Source organism: Chinchilla lanigera, unplaced genomic scaffold, assembly GCF_000276665.1.
Source record: "Chinchilla lanigera isolate Chin_1 unplaced genomic scaffold, ChiLan1.0 scaffold00020, whole genome shotgun sequence".
Classification (NCBI taxonomy): domain Eukaryota; kingdom Metazoa; phylum Chordata; class Mammalia; order Rodentia; family Chinchillidae; genus Chinchilla; species Chinchilla lanigera.
This window is the reverse complement of record NW_004955421.1, coordinates 17,947,259-17,966,990: the sequence shown is the minus strand read 5'-3', so window position 1 is coordinate 17,966,990 and position 19,732 is coordinate 17,947,259. Positions and strand designations below refer to the sequence as shown.

General features: G+C 40.0%; 1 protein-coding gene across 7 annotated transcripts in view; it reads left to right on the top strand.

Annotated features, from left to right (window-relative positions):
* Nucleotides 1-18,874, top strand: part of Mitf (microphthalmia-associated transcription factor) — a 209,263-nt gene extending 190,389 nt beyond the window's left edge. For 5 of the 7 annotated variants that reach the window (XM_013513760.1, XM_005383791.1, XM_013513762.1 and 2 more), the window contains 4 exons: nucleotides 1,952-2,026; nucleotides 6,905-6,980; nucleotides 10,184-10,331; nucleotides 15,396-18,874. In XM_013513760.1, coding sequence (XP_013369214.1) covers nucleotides 1,952-2,026; nucleotides 6,905-6,980; nucleotides 10,184-10,331; nucleotides 15,396-15,797 — 701 coding nt within the window. In that variant the 3' untranslated portion in view covers nucleotides 15,798-18,874. The remainder of the gene's footprint in view (nucleotides 1-1,951; nucleotides 2,027-6,904; nucleotides 6,981-10,183; nucleotides 10,332-15,395) is intronic. The other 2 variants (XM_005383792.1, XM_005383795.2) reach the window with 1 other exon arrangement.
* Nucleotides 18,875-19,732: the final 858 nt, after the last annotated feature.

Below are 19,732 nucleotides of genomic sequence, written 5' to 3'. Positions count from 1 at the left end.
AGTGCTGGGATTACAGGCATGCACCACTGTGACCAATTTAGAATTATTTGTTCTTGCAGAAAGTGTGAAATTACCTATTTTTCCAGTTTGCTTAATGCTTCAGGGAAGGCATTTGGCCATGAAAACATGATAGAAATTGTACTGGGACTGGACTTTCACCATGGTGAATTTTATGGCCCTTATCCTCCCTTTATTATTTGGCCTTGCATCCTACAGGATTGGGGGAAATGGACTGAGAACATGGGGTGTGGACTTGGTGCAAATGATTTCCGTCCTATTCAAGGCCGTCTTTCTAAAAGTTGATTCCAGAAAGTGGTGGCAAGAGAAAGACATTGTTTTAAAAAAAAACATTAAGTTAATTAAGAAATAAGAACTATCCAAAGCCAAAAATCAAGTAGAAAGCCTGCCACAAAGGAAAAGTATAAGACAACAACAACAAATATACTGAGAATCACTGAAGAAGCAAGTGTGGAGTTAAGTTTCCCATCATACTATGTAAGGGAAAAAGAAAAACAGAACAGAAATCACTTGGATTGCCTTTCACGATTCAAAGAATTTAGCATTTGAATTATACCAACATACATACACACATACATGTATACAGGACAGTCATGAATCTCAGAAAGGTGTTATCAATGATCTCGTCATTATGCGAGTATCACAGATGCACTTACTCTTACGATGGCTCTGGTGTGGCTGGGTGATACACTCTCCTGGGACCACCGTCCTACGTGCAGCCTGCTATTGATTGAAATACTATTATATACTATAATACAATGTGTATACATACATGTATTTAATGCTGATATACTGAATATATATATTTATGCCTCAGTAGCTCTAAATCATGCTAAAGTACTTGTATTTTGAGGTAAAGTTATAAATTATGGTAGTGTAATATTGCAGGTAGCACTTCTGAAAAAGTAATCCCAGCATGCCTGTAATCCCAGCACTCTAGGAGACTGAGTCAGGAGAATTGCAAGTGTGACCCCAGCCTGGGCAACTTAGAGACTGGGTGTGTGACTCAATGCAAAGGTCCTAGATTCAATCCCCAAAATGATCAGAAAGAAAGAAAGAAAGAAGAGAGGGAGGGAGGGAGGGAGGGATTTCTGAATACTAGTATTGATAAAGCAAGATACTTTGTTGTTTTGTGTTTTGTTCTCTGTAAAGTGAAAAGTAATCACTTAAGATAGAGATCTCACAAGACTCACTATGAAAATAGAACTTACCAAGTGGAATTGCCACAAAATGCCTCTGTACCCTATTCTGATTTATATTTTCATAGAATTAACACAGTAGTAAATAGTTTCTCCCCAGAGTCATTAAATGATTTTGTTCTAGCAGATTCTGATAGAATCAGCTTTTAAATTCTAAAAACGTAAGTTCATTTATAGGAACCAGTCAGAGACCATAGAGACCTGGGGGAGTTTTTCTGCTCAGTTTTGATGCTACTCTTTTACAAAGATGTCACAAAAAAACCTGAAAAATTATTTAGCCTGAAAAACAAAATTTGACTCTTTTTTTTTTTTTTTTTGCTGTACTGGGGGTCAAACTCAGGACCTTGCGCTTGCCAGGCAGGCGCTTATGCCACTGAGTTATATCCCCAGCCCCAAAGTTTGACTCTTGATAATGAAATATCAACCACAGATTTCCTAGTTTTTTAGTTATTGATATCATCCTTGTTAACACTGGAATGTGTGTACGGTGTACAGCGGATTATTGTTACACTGGTCTTTTACCAGTTTGTGGGAACTGAGTTACTCCATCTGTTTGAAATATATTGCTTCTGAAAAAGTACAAGTTTTTAAAAGATATTTTTTTAAAAAGACGTAGTTTTACTTAGAATCAAGTCAGAAAGCTCCCCATGTTTAGAAAATGAAATGCTTTATAGTTTACATTGCTGTATCGATTTAACCGTTCTAATTTCTAATTGCTTCATTCACGTGCACAGCGTGTATTTTCCCCACAGAGTCAGAAGCGCGAGCCCTGGCCAAGGAGAGGCAGAAGAAGGACAACCACAACCTCAGTGAGTGGGCTTTGTCTGTGCTCACGACACGAGGGGCTGACGTGAATGCTCCTTCACAGAGCAAAACGCGTCCCGGAGACACGGGAGGGAAATCCGTTCCTGTAGCTGTTAAAAATATTTTGTGAAACAAGGTTGCATTTCAGAGACACCGATATATATTTTAGTTCAAATCAAACTGATTTTGAAGTATAAAGTTGTTTAAAGTTTCTGAAGTTTATTCTTTTTTTGTTTTATTTTTAGTAGTGGATTCTTTTTTTTTTTTTTGGAGAGGGAGACTCGATCCCCAACTACCCAATTATGAGTGTTGCTCACACTGGAACTTATTAGCACAAGGGGATTGTGGGATCACCTTTTCCAGTGAGACTTGAAAGAAAAGAAAAAGAGAAACAGCTCTGAAGGGGAGAAAATGGGTGAGGCAGCCCCCAAATTTCTGATGTTATTTATCATTTTTAAAAGTGCTATAACATTTAAAATATCTTTATATGTTAAATTTACTCTTAATTAAATCATTAATCCTATGCTATGAAAACTCAATATTTATTTTATGCATATATATAGATACACACATGCGCACGCACACACACACATATGTACATGTAGGACAGGCTGCACAGTAAACATAAGGATGAAACTTAGAGGAAGGAAATAGTTTGTGAATTTCTCATCTCATAATCTCATGTTCTGTTTTCCTAAATATATTATTAAGAATATAGGAGAGTCCTGTATAAACACTTTCTCCTTATGGCACATACCTGTAATCCCCAGCACTCAGGAGGCTGAGGCAGGAGGATCATTGCGAGTTTGAGACCAGCCTGGGCTACAAAGTGAGCTCAAGGCCAGCCTGAACGGCATAGCGAGACCGTCTCAAAAACACACACACACAAAAAAACAATAGGACCAGGTACTTCTTTAATCTTTTTTTCAGTTTGATGTTGTTCTTCTTGACGTTTTCTGTGTATTTAAGAATAGAAGCATATATAGCAGTGCACACATGAATATAAAAAAACACTGTTGTGTGTGTGTGTTAGCACAAAACATCGTGTTATCCATATTCTGCTGCTGGGTTGTTTTTTTTTTTTTAACTGAACAGTTGGTTCTGAAAACCACTTGCTGTTAGAATCCTAGGTCTACTTTTTTAAAGGTATTGCATAGTACTCTATATTGTGACTATTTTTAACATTTAGTAATTTCTGTCCTGCTGTGTGTTTATGCTGTTTCTACTTTTTTCAGTTATAAACACTGTCCCAAGGAACATCTCATACCTGCCGTTTTGTGCCCGGAGCGTTGTTTCTCTAGGTCAGCTCTGGAGAAATGGACTTGCTAGGTACAGAGGGCATTGTTTTTTACTCTTACTAGTATTACGATCTCCACTTTCCATTTCTGGTATGAGAGACTTTCCACATCTTTTCACTGAAAGATGGGCCAGTCTTCAAGGTCTCCCCTGCTGCCCAACAGTTTTTTTCTTACTTCCTCTTTTAAAACATCAGGCATTATCCAAAACCTCACTTAGCTGAGATGTGAAAAGCAAAGTTGAATCTTGTTGAAAGCAGTATTTACTACAGAAACCTAAGCTCTTCGGTTCAGGGTTATTGGTATAGGACAAAAATGACTCGTAGAAACTGAAGATTATGAAACAATCTTCAAGTTTCTTCTAACCATTGGAAATGAATACTCAGGGTTGGATTGCTCCTTGGTCTACCCCTTCCTCCCTCTTCTAAGAATCTGTCCTGTAACAGTTCTTGCTGAAATGTGCATATGAGCGCATTTATTCTCTCATTAAGTCTAACGTCACTGTTTATTTAGTCGCCTGTGTTGTACAGGGCATTTTTTGACCAAAGTGAATCATACCAATGGGTTTCCCACTCTTTGGAACTTGTATTTGAGCCAAGAGTCATCTATTTATTAGTGAGACGCAGAATAATAGATACAGCATCCTGTCACGTACAGGGGCCACCTTATACAGGGATACCTGCTTTCAAAGCACACTTATTAGTGACAGTTTTTCCAGACAAATAGATGTTGGAACATGTAAAAGAGTTGGCTTTTCCTTTTTCCTTTATACGTGTTGGTATTTTTTTTTTCAATGATTTACAAACTTGTACCACTTTCATAATAAATAATTGGAGAGGGAAGTCCCTGCAGTAAAAATAAAGTGTGGTGCAAGTAAAGGTTGATGGTGAAAGATGTCAGTAGTGTCCTGTTGAGAAAACATAGATGCAGAATCATTGTAGTAGAATTCCACTTTCAGTGTAGCATTCTTTATCGCTTACTTGTGCCAACCATATGCAGTTGCCTAGAATACAATAGAAAACCAGCACAAGAGTAAAATAATGAACTATGTCAATTTTGTAGTTGGAAGTTCTATGAGGAGACAAAGGATAGCCCAAGGGACACAGTGGCAGGATGGGCTTAGGGGAGGTGAGTCAGGTTTAGATAGAACAACCTGAGAACTCTCAGAGGTAAATTTGAGTCATTATCTGAGGGAGAGTAAGACAGAGCCATTCAGATATCTAAAGGAAGAGTGTTCCAAAAAGGTGACAGCCATGTGAAGCCCTAAGACGTATCACTAAGGAGGACAGTCACTCTGAGAGAGGAGAAAAAGTGCTGTCAGAGGGCTGGGAGCCTGTGAGACCCTGGAGGACTTGGCTTCGTCTTGATGAAATGAGAACTGATTGGAGGGTTTTGAGTAAAGGACTGGTGTGCTCTGACTGAAGTTTTCACAGGATCCCTCTCGCAGCTGTGTTCTTGAGACCCCGGAGAGGCAAGGAGCAGGGGGCATGGACGAAGCAGAGATACGAGCTAGGACAGTTACGGCAGTCCAGGCAAGGGATGATGATAGCATTTCATAGGTAGCAGTGGAGGCTGGAAGTAAACCAGTTCTACAAATATTTTGAAGGTAGAGCCAACAGATTTGATGATGGATCAGATGTAGTGTGTAAAAAAGCAAGGGAGGTACATAACTGATTGCAAGATGTGGCCTAAGCGATTGGAAGAATGTGGTTATCATTAAATGAGGTGAGTTACCCCATAGACTCATCTGAGCAGGAAAGATGAGGAGTATTTGGCCTGCCCTGTAGACATCCTTCCATATAGGGAAGTCTAGTGGTCAGACATACGAGTTCCAGGGATACATCTGGGCTGGAGATAGAAGTACAGGAGGCATCAGTGTCCTCACAGTATTCCACACCATGAGATGACGGGGAAGTGAACGTCAGTCAGGAAGTATTGCAAGGGCTGCATCTCAGAAGTGCACCTCTGACTGCTGTGTGTTTATTTTTAAAGCATAAAAATAATCACAAGGGATATGTAAGAAACTTAACAGTGGACCACAGGGAAGTTTTATGGTATATAATTTTGTGATACTGACATTCAATAAAAGGAAAAAATAAGATTCAGAGTTTGGGAGGAGGTTATCTAGTAGATCAGGAATCTAAAAATTCCTTTATTATATTCCTTCTTTATGATAATTAACATTATCACTTAATGTTTCTATTTTATAAAAATTTAATAATAAAACTTAGCATTATAAATATGACTTAGTTACTGGAATAACTACTCAGCCAGTGATATGAGCTGCAATTTATTTTGGAAAAATAGAGATTATATTATTTATCTAAAGATACAGAATGGTAGTGGGCCAAGTATAAATATAAGTATTTATTTATTTATTTTAGGTTATTTAAAGTAAACCTAATTTATTAGACGTTAACTTACTTGGAATTTTTTGCTAGACCAGGCAAATTAAAAACACTTACCTCATATGCTTCTCTGTGTCACCCTCCTCTAAGAAGGTGGTAATTTAGTTAAATATACCACTAGATTTATGAGATAGGAATGCTGTTAGGATGCCTGGTATCACTAGGCAAGCTGGACTTAAGTGCTAGGACCATGCTGTCCACTATGGTAGCCAATGGGGTTGATCCAGACTGTGATGTGCTATGTGAATTACACCTGGATTTCAAAATTTAGTACGAAGAAAAGACTGTTAAACTACCTAGTTTGTAAATGTTAATGTTGATTACCTGCTGAAAAATAATGGTTTAGGTCTATTGGTGTAGGAAAATATTGAAGTTAATTTCATCTTTCTTTTTACTGTTTCATTATGGCTACGAGAGAATTTACAATCACATAGGGAACTTGTATTTTATTTCTTTGGGGCAGTGCTAGGCTAGAGTAGGGATTTTTGCCTGCCTGTGCACTAAGAATGTTTTTTGTTAAATTTTAAGTGGTTAAAAGGAAACCAAGAGTAATATTTTGTGACATGAAAATCATTCAACATTCAAATTTCAGTATCAGAGGTAATCCTAATACTTTTTAGTAATTTTGATTTGCATTATAAAACATAATTCATATTATATTTTTAATTTTGTAAAAAAATATGTTGGAAGTTTGTTTTCTGTCTAAGTATGTAAGTGTCTACATAAATACCGCCTGTGTTGGCGCTTGGCCTACAAAGCTGAAAGAGTTCACGGCCTACCCTCACAGAATGCTTACTGAGCCCTTCTGCATAGCTTTAGGCTTGCGTCCCAGCTATCCACCACTTTGCTGGCTGTCCTCAGCAAGTTCTTGATATCTCCAAGGCAGTTTTGTCATTTGTAACTGAGGACAGGAAATCTAATTTCGGAGTTGTTACAGGATCAGATGAGAAATTGTATATCTAAGGGCTTTGTAAATGGCAAAGTTCTTGACAAAGGTAGCTCATTTTAAAAAGTGCTTTAACCACAATACCAAATACACAGTAAGAACAAGGGGAAAAATAGGTTCAGGTGTACACTGCCCTGACCTGGTGAAGTTCATGTGCACGCGCCTTTAATGAGGTATGCTGAACGCACATTGGTGCTGTTACTAATAGCCCTTTCCTGTGCTCTTTTCTTGAAGTTGAACGAAGAAGAAGATTTAACATAAATGACCGCATTAAAGAACTAGGTACTTTGATTCCCAAGTCAAATGATCCGTGAGTACAATTGCACGTTAATCTGCATCATATATTTTTTGCACCTTCATGTTTTCTCATATGTTGCAAAAAATGGAGTTATAAAAACTGGAGTTAAGAAATTCCTCCTCTCTCTGGTTCTTTTATCTAAATACTTCTGAAACCTTTCTTTTTGTTAATTTCATCCAACTAAAATTTCAAGAGAAAAATGCACTGAGTTGTCCAGAAGGACCCCTGGACATTAGATGGTTAGCTCTGAGTGTGAGGAGGTGAGTTTTCTGATATCTGACATTCCTTGGCAAACGAATTCCAAGCTATTAAAAAAATTCTGTAGCGTTCGCACAGTACAAGATTTAGGTTTGCAGACTGTGTACCCCGGGCTTTGTAACAATGTTGGAAACTTCAGGTTCACTGATACTCAACAGACAGAAGGTCAGTTGTTTTTTAATGGAAACTTGCATTTCTTTATATGTTTTACCAATCTAGAAAACAAGGGTGACTATTAATCCTATTGTTAAGTACAAGTCTGCTAACTTGGGTTTCAGCCCTTGGTTTCTTCCTTCTGGCCCTCCTCTTAGACATAGCAGCTGTAAAGATAATTTTCTCTAAAAATTTTTTCCTACTGCTTCACAGTTACCTGCAATGTCGTCAAACAGGACAACAAATACACAATTTTTATCCATTAGAAATTGGCCCATTTGAAGTGGGGGTGAGGGGATGTATACATTTTAATGCCCCCCTACAGGCGTTCTATGAAATTAGCCTTTGGATGTGACCTTTTAGCTATCTAATAAAATGTAAAGATGCAGTCAAGCATTATTCATGCAAGGCTTACGAAATTTGCTGTTCACATTATTGTCAGGGAATCTGTAGCAAAGTAAGATAAAGCTATTACCTCTTGTGAGGTGGTTTTGATGAATGTGTGGGCACAGTTTGCATCTTCAACACCTGGCTTTCCTAGGTTTCAAAGAAAGGCAAACTGGAAACATTCAAATGCTCAGCTCTGCGGCTCAGAGTTATCCTACTGCAGGGCTGAGGCCTTCATTTCCCATAGTCAGTCTTGCATGATGGTTGAAAGTGAATTCCCATTTTCCTGTTCTTTATCAGCTGTCACTTTCTAGCATATTCTTTTAAATTGTAGCGTGGGAATCTCTTTAGTAACATATTACGGAATTATGGGGCCACAGTGAAAGCCTGGATTCGCATGTCTTCTTTCTCCATTATGTTGGAATACTTAAGTGTTTATAATCTGAACTGATTCTCTGTAGGCATTGTTTTAAGATAAACCAGACTATAAGCTGTACAGTGTTTTTCGAAAATGGGCCTTGGGACTGCTGTAGAGACACATTCTATCTGATGAATGTCGCAGCCAGGTGGCCTCTCTTCCAGTAGAGCAAGTCTGCTGTTTCTTTTTTACATTGGAGTTTTGTGTATGCTTCTGTATGAAAAAAGAGATTCCTCTTATTATTAAAAAAGAAATTTGAAAACCCTCCCTTTTAGCCCAGAAACCTAACTGATGGAGTCTCACAAGTAAACCTCAGGATAACTGTCTGAAATAATTACTTCTTAAAATCTGAGTGGCTACTTTGCTTGAAAGTTTTGATTCTGATTTCTCACCTTGTTAGCCTAAGTCAGGTATCAGTCATGATAATTACATGTCTCTCTGATTATTAAAGTTTCTGTTCCTTTAGTTTTAGCCCTGAACATGAGGTCACCTCTCTGGGTTGCCATTTTTGGTGCTAAGACCTTAGGGACCAGCCCCAGAGAATTCTCTGGGGACTGTAGCTGTATCTCTCCTGGGAGGACTTCTGTTTTGTTCTTCATCTATTCTAACCCATAGGAGGACCAATTACTAGGTGACTTGTTTTACTGGTCCACCATTCACACATGGCACCTGGTATTTCTGATCTGCTCCTCACAGTTTATAGACGATGAAGTAGGTGGTTCTCCATCCAGCAGATTTTTGTGTTTGTTCTCATCTTCCATTGTTATAGTCATCATTATAATGAAAATTGTCTATAAGAGAGTTCAGATTAATTTCAAGCAATATAGATATATTTTCCATAAACATAGATTGTTCTTTATTGTTTTTCTGGAGTGCTCTAAAATCTTCAAAGGGCATTCATCTACATGTTAACGGTCTTAATTTTCTCATGGGCAATGTATTGGAGGCATACAGCACAGGAATCAAGAGGCAGCAAGTTCTGGCTGCCGAGGCTGGAATTCCAAAACAGTCTCTTGCTAGTGTTTGACCTTGGAGAAGTTCCCTGTGTTCTGGGCTTCATTTTTCTCACGGGTTGAAAAAGGAGGCGTGGAATATTCCTAAGGAGTCTAGTTGTTTTGAAGACTCACCTAGAAGAGCAATGGTGTCACAGCTTAAAAGAGGAAAGCTTGGAGCCAGGTTCTTTGGGCTTCCTGGCTCTGCCACCTCTACTCTGTAACCTTGGGGAAACTTCTTAACCTCTGTGTGCATTAGTTTTCATTCAGTAAAGTAGGATCCTATTAGTACCTACCCACTGAGGTCAAGAATCAGTGAGCTATGGAACACTTTAAAAAGTACGCAGCACATAGTAAGTGCTATGGAAAGATCCCACTATAAGCCACTTAACACCGGCTCCATTATTTGCACTGTGTTTGGGACTTCTATTCATATAATGTGCCTCTTTTGATCCCAATAACACACAGAGACAGCTGCTTACGTAAGTGTAGTATGGTTATGTACATGAGGCAACAGATCACAGAGAGAGATTAGAGAACCTGTTCATGATGATTTGTGATAAAAATCTAAAGATGCCACAAACAAGCAATGGAATCTCACAGGATTTCTTTTTACCATTGCTTATTCTGTCCAAATGAGTATACCTTTGTAGTCCTAGAAACCTGTAACTACTTACTACAGCATTTAAGAATGTTGATCATGTAATCAAGAGGACTAAATTTATGTCTTGACTCCAACTAACGGTAGCTGTGTGACCTGGGTAGTTGAACTGTCTCCGTTTTGACTTTTGCACCGTGTCCCTACCTTAACAAAGTTGTTCGGATTAAGTAAGACAGTGTACACAGAATGGATAGACAGTGTCCGGCCCACGGCACATGCATAGTGAATACAGCTACTATTGCTGTGCAGTTATTGCTATATCCAATGAAATTAAATGCTTTGAGTACTGAATTTTCGTCGAGCCTCAAATCTTACCAAGGTCTGTTTTATTCCATTTTCATCCCAGTGACATGCGTTGGAACAAAGGAACCATTTTAAAGGCATCCGTGGACTATATCCGGAAGTTGCAACGGGAGCAGCAACGTGCAAAAGAACTTGAAAACCGACAGAAGAAACTGGAGCATGCCAACCGGCACCTGCTGCTCAGAATACAGGTACCCTCCGTGTAACGGGTGCTGCAAGCATATTGCTGGCTTTAAGGTGTGACAGGCAGGCAATAATGAGCCATCGGGGAGCTGACTTACATGATCTTAATACAGGTGATCATGTTCCTCATAGATGCTGTATTTGCGAATTTGCCTACTCAGAAAACTTTATGGGTGCCCCCGAGTTGATATTTGTGGCACTTTTCCCAGTCATTCTTGGATGTGTGCAGAGTGGTAAATCTGAGTTGCCCAGGGTGCTGGCTCCTGGTGGAAGTGTGACAGCCCAGCTTGAAGTCAGTGGCTGACCTTCTTGTTTCAGCTCTCATGCCATTAACATGTTATGGTTTGACCTGTTAAGGGTCGTGTCTCCCACATTTATGTGCTTTGTGTTGGTGACTTGGCTGTGTCACATGGGCCCCAGATGCAGGGTTGCTGTGCTGTCTGGTAAGCACAAGAAGGCTGTCATGCACCTTCAGAAACAGCACCAGCGTTATGTACACTGGCCTCAGGCGTGTCTTCCAGTACTGCTAGCTCCGAGTTCAGCATGCGGGGATCAACAACAGGTACTGAGTAAAAGGTATCTTACACAGAAACATACGTGGATCAAGATTGTGTATTGCTGAGTTGGTGAAGATGTTGTCAGTAGAAGATTCTAACCCCATCTTTCCCCTAGGAGCAATAATTCTGTATGCACTAATTTAATGTTTTTAGTCACTTTAGAGACCATAGCTACCACAAATAATGAACACTGAGTGTACGTGTTAAATTAAAAAGATGCCTCTGTTGGGTGGAGGGGTCAAACCTTTGTATACAGAGGACACCCCAGAAAAATCATATAAGAAGGATGTAATTTTTGGAAGCAGTTATATGTAATGAAAGTATACCATCTATAGCTTAAACTTCATCCTCTTTGGGGGAAAATATTAAATAGGGGCTGCCTGTCCACCATTTGTGTCCAAAAACATACTATCAGTGGGGCCAAGAAATGGGGATGGAGCCTTCTTTCCTTTTGATTCCTGGGTTGTCTCGGGCACTTGCCTTTTAGGCTGCATTTGAAGGCCAAACCTGTTCTGGAGCTGTCCTCACGGGTCAACTCTATCATTGATCAAAGTAGCTTGTATGGGTGTTGTTGTTTGTGGTTAGATGAGACTGAACCCAGGGCCTTTGCACTGAGCCGTATCCCTAACCTTTTTAACAAAATTGTTATTTAGGGACAGAGTCTCACTAAGTTGCTAAATTGCCTACACTGGGCTCAAACTTGTGATCTTCCAACCTTGGTCACCCCAACTTCATGGGGTGGTTTTACTTACTTGCTGACCTGTAATACAAACTGCCTGCAAAAGTCAGTAATATGGATCTTCTCCATGCATGGATGGACAACCCTCCCTGCCCCCCACTTTACTAGATTTTGCTGTAGAGTAAGGTTTACTTTTCAGGTTCCCAAGCAGCTATCTATTGAGTTACTTTTTTGGAAATTATACAAAGTATGATGCCTTAGAGTCCATCATGTTTCACGGGGTGGTGCTCATCCCTGACACTGAACTTGCAGAGGAGGTCATCTGTGATGAAGTTCCCCCTCCTTCCGCATGCTGCCCGGGGTTTCACATTTCAGGGTGTCGTACCTCCTGTTCACTCCAAAGGTCTTCAGCCTGGAAGGGACAGGCTAAAGGCAGCTCTTCCGGAGGGTTGGCTGAGAATCTGGGTAGTGAAGCGGAAGTTGCATATAACTTGGAAATCTTCCCTTCCCTGCCCATGGCTGTCTTCTTTGGTTTTTATTGTTCGTTTTGTTTTGTCTCTCTAGTAAGTAACTGGAGGTATGTAATCTCTAGTACTTACTTAGTTCTCATTCTCTCTCTCTCTCTCCCCCCTCCCCCCCCTCTCCCCCCTTCCCCCTCTCTCCCCCCATCTCCTCTTCTGGGAGGGGATGAGACAGACTATGTAGTCCCTGTTGTCCCGGAACTATGTAACCCAGACTGCAGTAACAGGAATGTGCCACCAAGCCTGGGCAGTAGTGTACCCATTTCTAAAAGCTGATTATGTGTTAAGAAGATATGTGGTATTTCTTCATGAAGATATTAAAATGTAGTAACTATTTTGAAAAAGAAGCTAGGTTTTGTTTTATTTCAAGGCCTCAAGGACATGTATATTGACGAGATAGGAATATTATAAAATACATGCATTGGAGATTCTGTTGATGGCAGTATCTTGGTTTTTTTCCAGTGACTGTGAACCTATCATTAGAACTTTAGCATATAGTAGAAAATAGTATTAATTAGAAAAGATCTGGGATGTAATGAAACGAGAGTGCTCCAGAGGAGATTTACCATCTTATTTGGAAATCTAAATAATCGCTTTAATCAGTTGATAAACATTTTTAATTAAACAATAAAGGATTAGAGTGAGATTTTGCCTTTCTCAATCCAACTTTACTTATTGTTTCTGTATTTATTTATTGAAAAAACTGCATGTCTGGAGGTGCAGCTCTTACTAGCATGTGGGTGTGGATTTACAAGAACCCATGTTTGGAGCTTGGGCCTACGGGCTTCCTTTCATTTTCAATCTAAGTGATGCATGCAGAAATGTTCACAGGAGGCGGAGCAGGCAGCCTTATTATCAGTGGGACTGCCATTTTGCTAAACAGCCCAAGGGTGTGAAATGCTGCCCTGAGAGACTTGTGTTTCTGGGGATAGAGTAAAGGAGCATGCAGACACCGCTGTGACATCCCAGCTCCCATCCCTTACTTGTCTTGGTTTCAGAAAAGAGTTCTGTGGATCCAACAGTGCTGAAATAGACTGAACAGGGCTTTTTCAGGCACAGCTGTTTCTAGGGTCATGGGCAAAGGCTGATGATACCAGATGCATGGCTTCAGATTTATATTCTGTTTTTATATTTTACTGTATCAGAAAGATAAGATGGCATAGGAATGTGGAAGTGGGATGCTTTTGGGGAGTCAGCTGGGTTCATTTTAGGAGTTTCCAGGGATAGTCTGAAAGGAAAAAGGGAGCTATCCAAGGTTTGGGGGGCTTCCTTGTTGTTGTTTTCTAGTAATGGAGACTGAACTGAGGACCTTCTGTCTGAGCTCTATCCCCAGACCTATTTTGAGACAGGATCTCAATAAGTCACTAAGTTGTTCAAGCTGGGTTCAAACTTTCAATCCTCCTGTGTCACGTTGTCAGAGTGCTGGACTGCAGGTGGATGCCACCATGTCTGCCTTTAAGGCATTTTGAAATGAGGCCCCAGGGAAGTCACTGACACTTAGAAAACTTATTCATCAGCTCCTCTTGTTGCAGTAAGGTATGCCAGCTAGGTGGTTCACAGGACGGAAAGTTATTTTCTGAGAATTGTAACAAGTAAGATGCGGGTGCCAGCAGGGCTGTTTCTGCCGGAGGCCCCTCCTTGGCTTGTAGATGGCTGTTTCTGTTTCTTCGCGTGGTCTGCCCCTCTGGTCCGTGTCCCAGTCTCCTCCTCCGATAAGAGCACCAGTCCTCTTAGGTAGGTTCTGCTCCCATGACCTCATTTACCTTTATGACCTTTTTAAAGACCCTGTCTGCCAGTGCAGTCACATTTCAAGGTACTAGGTTAGGATTTCAGCATGGATACATGGGGTGGGAGGAACACAATATGGATCATAATAAAAGGGTATGTGAAGAAAATATAGAATGAAGTCAGTCATTTTTTAGTTGAGAACTTAATGGTTGAATTAAAAAACAGATCTTTTCCCCCGCAGGGAGACAGGTTACATGGTGTTTCTAAAACTTCGATAACCTGTGTAGAGCCAGTGAGGCTTTTGCCATCACCACCTCTGCTTTTCCTGCAGGCTGCCCTTGGTGTTTTAGTAACTTTCTCACTGCACGCCACACCAGAGGAAATGCCTACTATTTCTTTTAGGTCCCAGCAACTTACCAAGTATTTAGGCCTTAATAGCTTAGTTGCCATTTGAAAAAACAAAACTTAAACAAATATATAAATAGCATTTTTATCTAGTTTTTAACTAACCACAGGGCTTACTAATGAGATGCATGTACCTGCTGGGCACTGCATGGCTTCTGGTTTTATCAGCTCCCATTTTAATTTTTTAAAATGTATTTTTCAACTTATCCTTGTTTTGAATATGAATATCCATGAAAATCAATCTCTTGAAATTTAATATGTAATAAAATCCATATACCACACAAAGTCAGCTTATAGGCTACCAATGGTATGTGTAGTTTAGGAAATATGGAGTTTATTAATTTTAAAGAGTAACTAACTTTGGCAATTCATTGTTTTCCTTCTCAGCATCTGATTTAATAGACCTTGGCCGGGGGCAGGGGTGATTTAAGATTCCCAGTAACAATGAGTGGAAGCTGTAGAAAATGCCCTACATCTAGACCCCGCACAGTGGTACATTTATTCAACTCGATGAGCCTGCCCTAACATTTCTTTCTTTCTTTTTTTCTTCGTCTTGTCTCCTCTCCTCTCCTCTCCCCTCCCCTCCCCTCCCCTCTTCTCCCTTTCCCTTTCCCTTTCCCTTTCCCTTTCCCTTTCTCCTTCCCCTTTCCCCTTCCCCTTCCCCTTTCCCCTTCCCCTGCCCCTTCCCCTGCCCCTTCCCCTTCCCCCTCCCCTTCCCTTCCCTTCCCTTCCCTTCCCTTCCCTTCCCTTCCCTTCCCTTCCCTTCCCTTCCCTTCCCTTCCCTTCCCTTCCCTTCCCTTCCCTTCTCTTCTCTCTTCTTTTCTTTTTTCTTTTTATTTGCAGCCCTGGGGATTGAACTCAGGGCCTTAGCACTGAGATTCATCCTTGACCCTTTTTATTTTTTATTTTGAGACAGGACTCACTAAGTTGCCCAGGCTGGGCTCCAATTTGCAGTTCTCTTGCCCCGGCCTCCCAGAGTGATGGGGTTATAGGTTTGTGCCACGGCACCTGGTTAAAAGTCCCTACTTTCTATTTACTCTGGGATTGCACATTCTATGCGTTTGTATGGATGTATACTGACGTCTAGCCACTGTCATAGTATCTTGTGGAGCAGTTCCACTGCCTTTTAAAAATCCTCAGTGCTTCACCTGCCTAAGTGCCTGATTTTGACTTCTGTTACAGGAGCTAGAAATGCAGGCTCGAGCTCACGGACTTTCCCTTCTTCCATCCACGGGTCTCTGCTCTCCAGATTTGGTGAATCGGATCATCAAGCAAGAACCGGTTCTCGAGAACTGCAGTCAAGACATTCTGCAGCACCACCCAGAGCTGAGCTGCACGACCACGCTGGATCTCACCGATGGCACCATCAGCTTCAACAGCAGCCTGGGGCCGGGGGCCGAGAGCAGTCCTGCCTACAGCCTCCCCACGAAAATGGCGTCCAAACTGGAAGACATCCTCATGGATGATACTCTCTCTCCTGTTGGTGTGACTGACCCACTGCTGTCATCTGTGTCCCCGGGAGCCTCCAAAGCCAGCAGCCGGAGGAGCAGCATGAGCATGGAGGAGACGGAGCACGCTTGTTAGCGAGGCCTCCCCACCCCAGCCGCGCGAGCTGCTTCCGGTCTTGATTAGTAGACTTAATAGTTCACCTGAAGGGGTTTTCTTGATAATTTTCCTTCCTTACTATGAATTTTTTTCATGCTTTATCAATAGCCCAGGATATATTTTATTTTTAGAATTTTGTGAAACAGACTTGTATATTCTATTTTACAACTACAAACGCCTCCAAAGTATTGTACAATAAGTGTGCAGTATCTGTGAACTGAGTTCGCCTCCGGCATGAGCTTTCTGAGCAAGTGGATTTTGCATCAGAGAAGTGTCTGTCCATTTTTATTCAGGGGAAAACTTGATTTGAGATTTTTATGCCTGTGACTTCCTTAGAAATTAAATGTAAAGAAGTAAAAGAATGTAAAGCAACCAAAAAACAAAAAGAAAGAAACCTTCATACTAACCCTTTTCCGTTTTATAAATGTATCGATTCATTGGTACTGCCTTACCGTGCAGTACCTTTCTAGTCATGTTTAGTCTTTATACTGCAAACTGTTGAAAGAACTGGTATAGTCTGTAAAGACAAAGAAAAAAGCAGTCGTTTTAAGGATGATTATCTGGTTAGAGGATGTAACTGACACCAACCAGAGCTGAGAGGAGTCAGGCCGTAGCTCTAAAACGGAGTTGATCTCGCTGCCTTTCACTGTCTGCAGTTGGTTTTCTTCATTAATGAATTAATGAGTGTGATTTAATTTTTAATAAGATATATTTTCTTTTGAAATGGAAATGAATGTCCTCTCACAGTAAAATACTGAGGAGCAGTGAAAGTTTTACTTTTTTCCCCCCGCTCATTTTTGCTTTTGATAAGACAACCAAACTGGGCACATTTCTATTTGGCTTTACTATTTTTATTTTTAAATTATGTTTTAGTCATTTGATTTATATGGACTTTTATTATCACCATTCTTTTCAGTGTTTGTATTAATTTCTAAGAATATGCATCTTAAAATTGCAAGTTTTCAATATTTTTACAACTCACTGGTGGTTTTCTGCATTCTTTTTACACCCATGAGAGAAAACTTTTTTTGCAAGGTCTTGTGTTTAAAGAGAGCTTTGAAAATATTTTGTATGTTACAGTCTCACTCAGAACTGTTTTTCAGCACATTTAAGGTATAGTATTAATAGGTTCAACCCTGGCTTTCTAGAAAGAATAAACTTACGTATTTATTTTTAGGATATAAAAAATAGCAATATTCTTGGAAACTGATAACCATAGTATTACTATGCCCATGATGGTCATTAAAATTGGGGTTTATTTCAGCAAACTCACTGGATTTTTTTAAAGAAAAAAAATTACTGGATTGGCAAATTACTGTTACCTGATAACAGCATTTTAACAAGCAGCAGTGTTGTATAGTTTCAGTGCATTATCTATTTGCGTAGCCCTATGCAATAACAGTAGTGTTAATATGTATCAAGTCTAGGTGTTTTATACAGATGATATATAGTGTTACAAGCCAGGCTGGGGAATGGAATTTCTCAGTAGCAGCCTACAATTGAATAGCGAGTGGCATAAAGCATATCCATTCAGAATGAAGTGCCTTAAACATAGCAGTAGTCTTTTTTGGACTAGCACTGACTGAACTGTAATGTAGGAGAGAGTTTCAAGATGGTATCTCTAGTCGACAGGAACATGTAGCATGGTGCCTATGTAGACCATATAAGAGCTTCACATTTTCCTTCACATATTTTTAATATGAAATATATTTTAGTGACAGAGTGCCAACTTCTTTCATCAGGAAACCTTATTCAGAAGGGTTTTTTTTAAAGTGTTTAAATTTCAAATGTGAATCGGCGATGGGTGATGGAGGGATCAGAGAGGAGTGATTGTCAGCTGTGTGAATGGATGGCTTCAGTGGAAATAATCAACCTGCGTCGTCCCCAGGCGCGTCGGGCAATGCGAATCCTTGGAAACACTGATGATTCTATCACTTTTATAGCTTTATTACTTAAGGGGGTGGGGAAGACTCGTTCCCATTCTTTCAGCCCTCTTAATTGTATAGCTCTTTTCCTAGAATAGTGATGCAAATCTGCATGAACAGCAAATTGTACCGTAGTGTTCATGGATACAATCATAGCCTTGTCTATTTTTCTCTTCGTATTTATATGGGGGGAGGGGGCTGGGTGTGATAGTGGAAGATTGCGACGCTATGATGCCAGTTTTTCTTAGCTGATTTTGAGGGATTTTAACAATAGACCAAAGTGGACTGACCACAGCCGAAGGACTACAGCTGTGGCGAAGCAGCCTTCTGGAAAGCTTTGTTGAGTGAGTGTATGGCATCTCATACCACTGCCTAACTCCTGCAACTCCTGAGCTTGCCATGCCCTGCTTCCCTGTCTCCTTCTTCAGACACAGTTGCTGGGAGTGGTGGGTGAGCACGTTCAGGAGAACGCTGCAGCCTTGAGGGGTGGTTTTATTTCTTTCTTTTTTGCCAGACAGTATGTGGATTCACCTTAGGGACTCTTTAAGCCAAGAGGCAGTGTTCGGGGCTGGCTGTTTTTGACAAAAGAATGATCCGCACCACTCCCCCCATCCCTGGGTGCAGAATTGTGACTCAGGCTTGGGCCTCCATTTGGAGTGACCAAAATACCAAAATTGTCCACCTGCCTCTAGGTAAGACAATGGACATACCAAACCTTCTGACTTTGCCAAAAACTGTACGATCAGCCTGGTCGTACATGAAGGATGACAAAGTTCTTTCTGGTTGTTTTTAAACAATAAAGCAATAAGAACAAATATACTACATAGGATATTAAAAGATATAAAATAAAGCACAAAAGAATGCACTTAGTAATATTTTTGAAGAATGCACTGGGGAAAAGTTGATGTTGACAACAGTATAAAAACCCTATTTCTTGATAAAATGACAAATGACTGTCTCTTGTGGACGCTTGGTACTGTAATGTTAATAAGAGTCACCTGCTGTTGGATGCAGCAGTAATTTCTGTATGGTCCGGAGCACTGTATACTGTGGATTGATATTAATGTATCCAATGAAATAATTGAACTGTTGTTCTTGGTAGCTTCATTAAAGCATTTGGTTTTTCACATAGTGATGGCCAGTTGTGTTTAGTTAATGCCAGTTTTGAATGCTGTTTTTTCCTTATAAAGAAAAATGGTAGTGCAGTTTTCTTCTCATCTAATGAATTACAAATTGTGAGAAAATTTTTAAAATGTCAGCAGTACTTTATTTTGTTTTAAATGCCACTCTTAAGATGATATTTTTTGGTTAGAAACATTTTTATTACTTTATGACTTTTGCTTAGATGAAGTATAATTATGTAGCTCCCTTTCCCCTCTGATTTGGGGAGACTTTTAAACTCTGAAATGCCAAGAAACCATTTTAGATAAAGGAATTTTATTTGAAATGTTTCAGTGAGAGGGGGCTATAAAAAAAACAGACATTGCCAGAGAAACACTTGCATATTTACAGAAAAGATACTGGGTTTCTAAAAGTACAAATTTCCAGTAATGAAAGCTTCATATACCCAGCCTGCCAGATCCTGGCTGTTTTTTCTTTTTTTTTTTTTAATACGGTACTTAAGAGTCATTTGATAAATGTTGGATTTGAATTGGGAAGTGTCAGACAAAACATGTCTTTATTCCCTAGCTAGACCTTAAACTTCTGCCCTTTTAAAAAAATATTCTGGTTTAACCTCTGGAGAAAAACGAGCAAGAAACTTCTGTAACGCTTCTGATCTGTCAGCTTTTTCTCAGTTTTAATTTTTCTCTCAAATTGTAATATACAATAATTGAGGCCTTTCTTTTTCAGAGTTATTTGAATTATTTATATTTCCCATAGAAATATGACTGTGTGGTGTCTTAAAAACGTGTAAAAATAGGAAGATTTCATACCTGAACAGGGGAATTTTCTAGGTGAAATCAAAAGCAGGTAAGTTGAAAGTTGGGG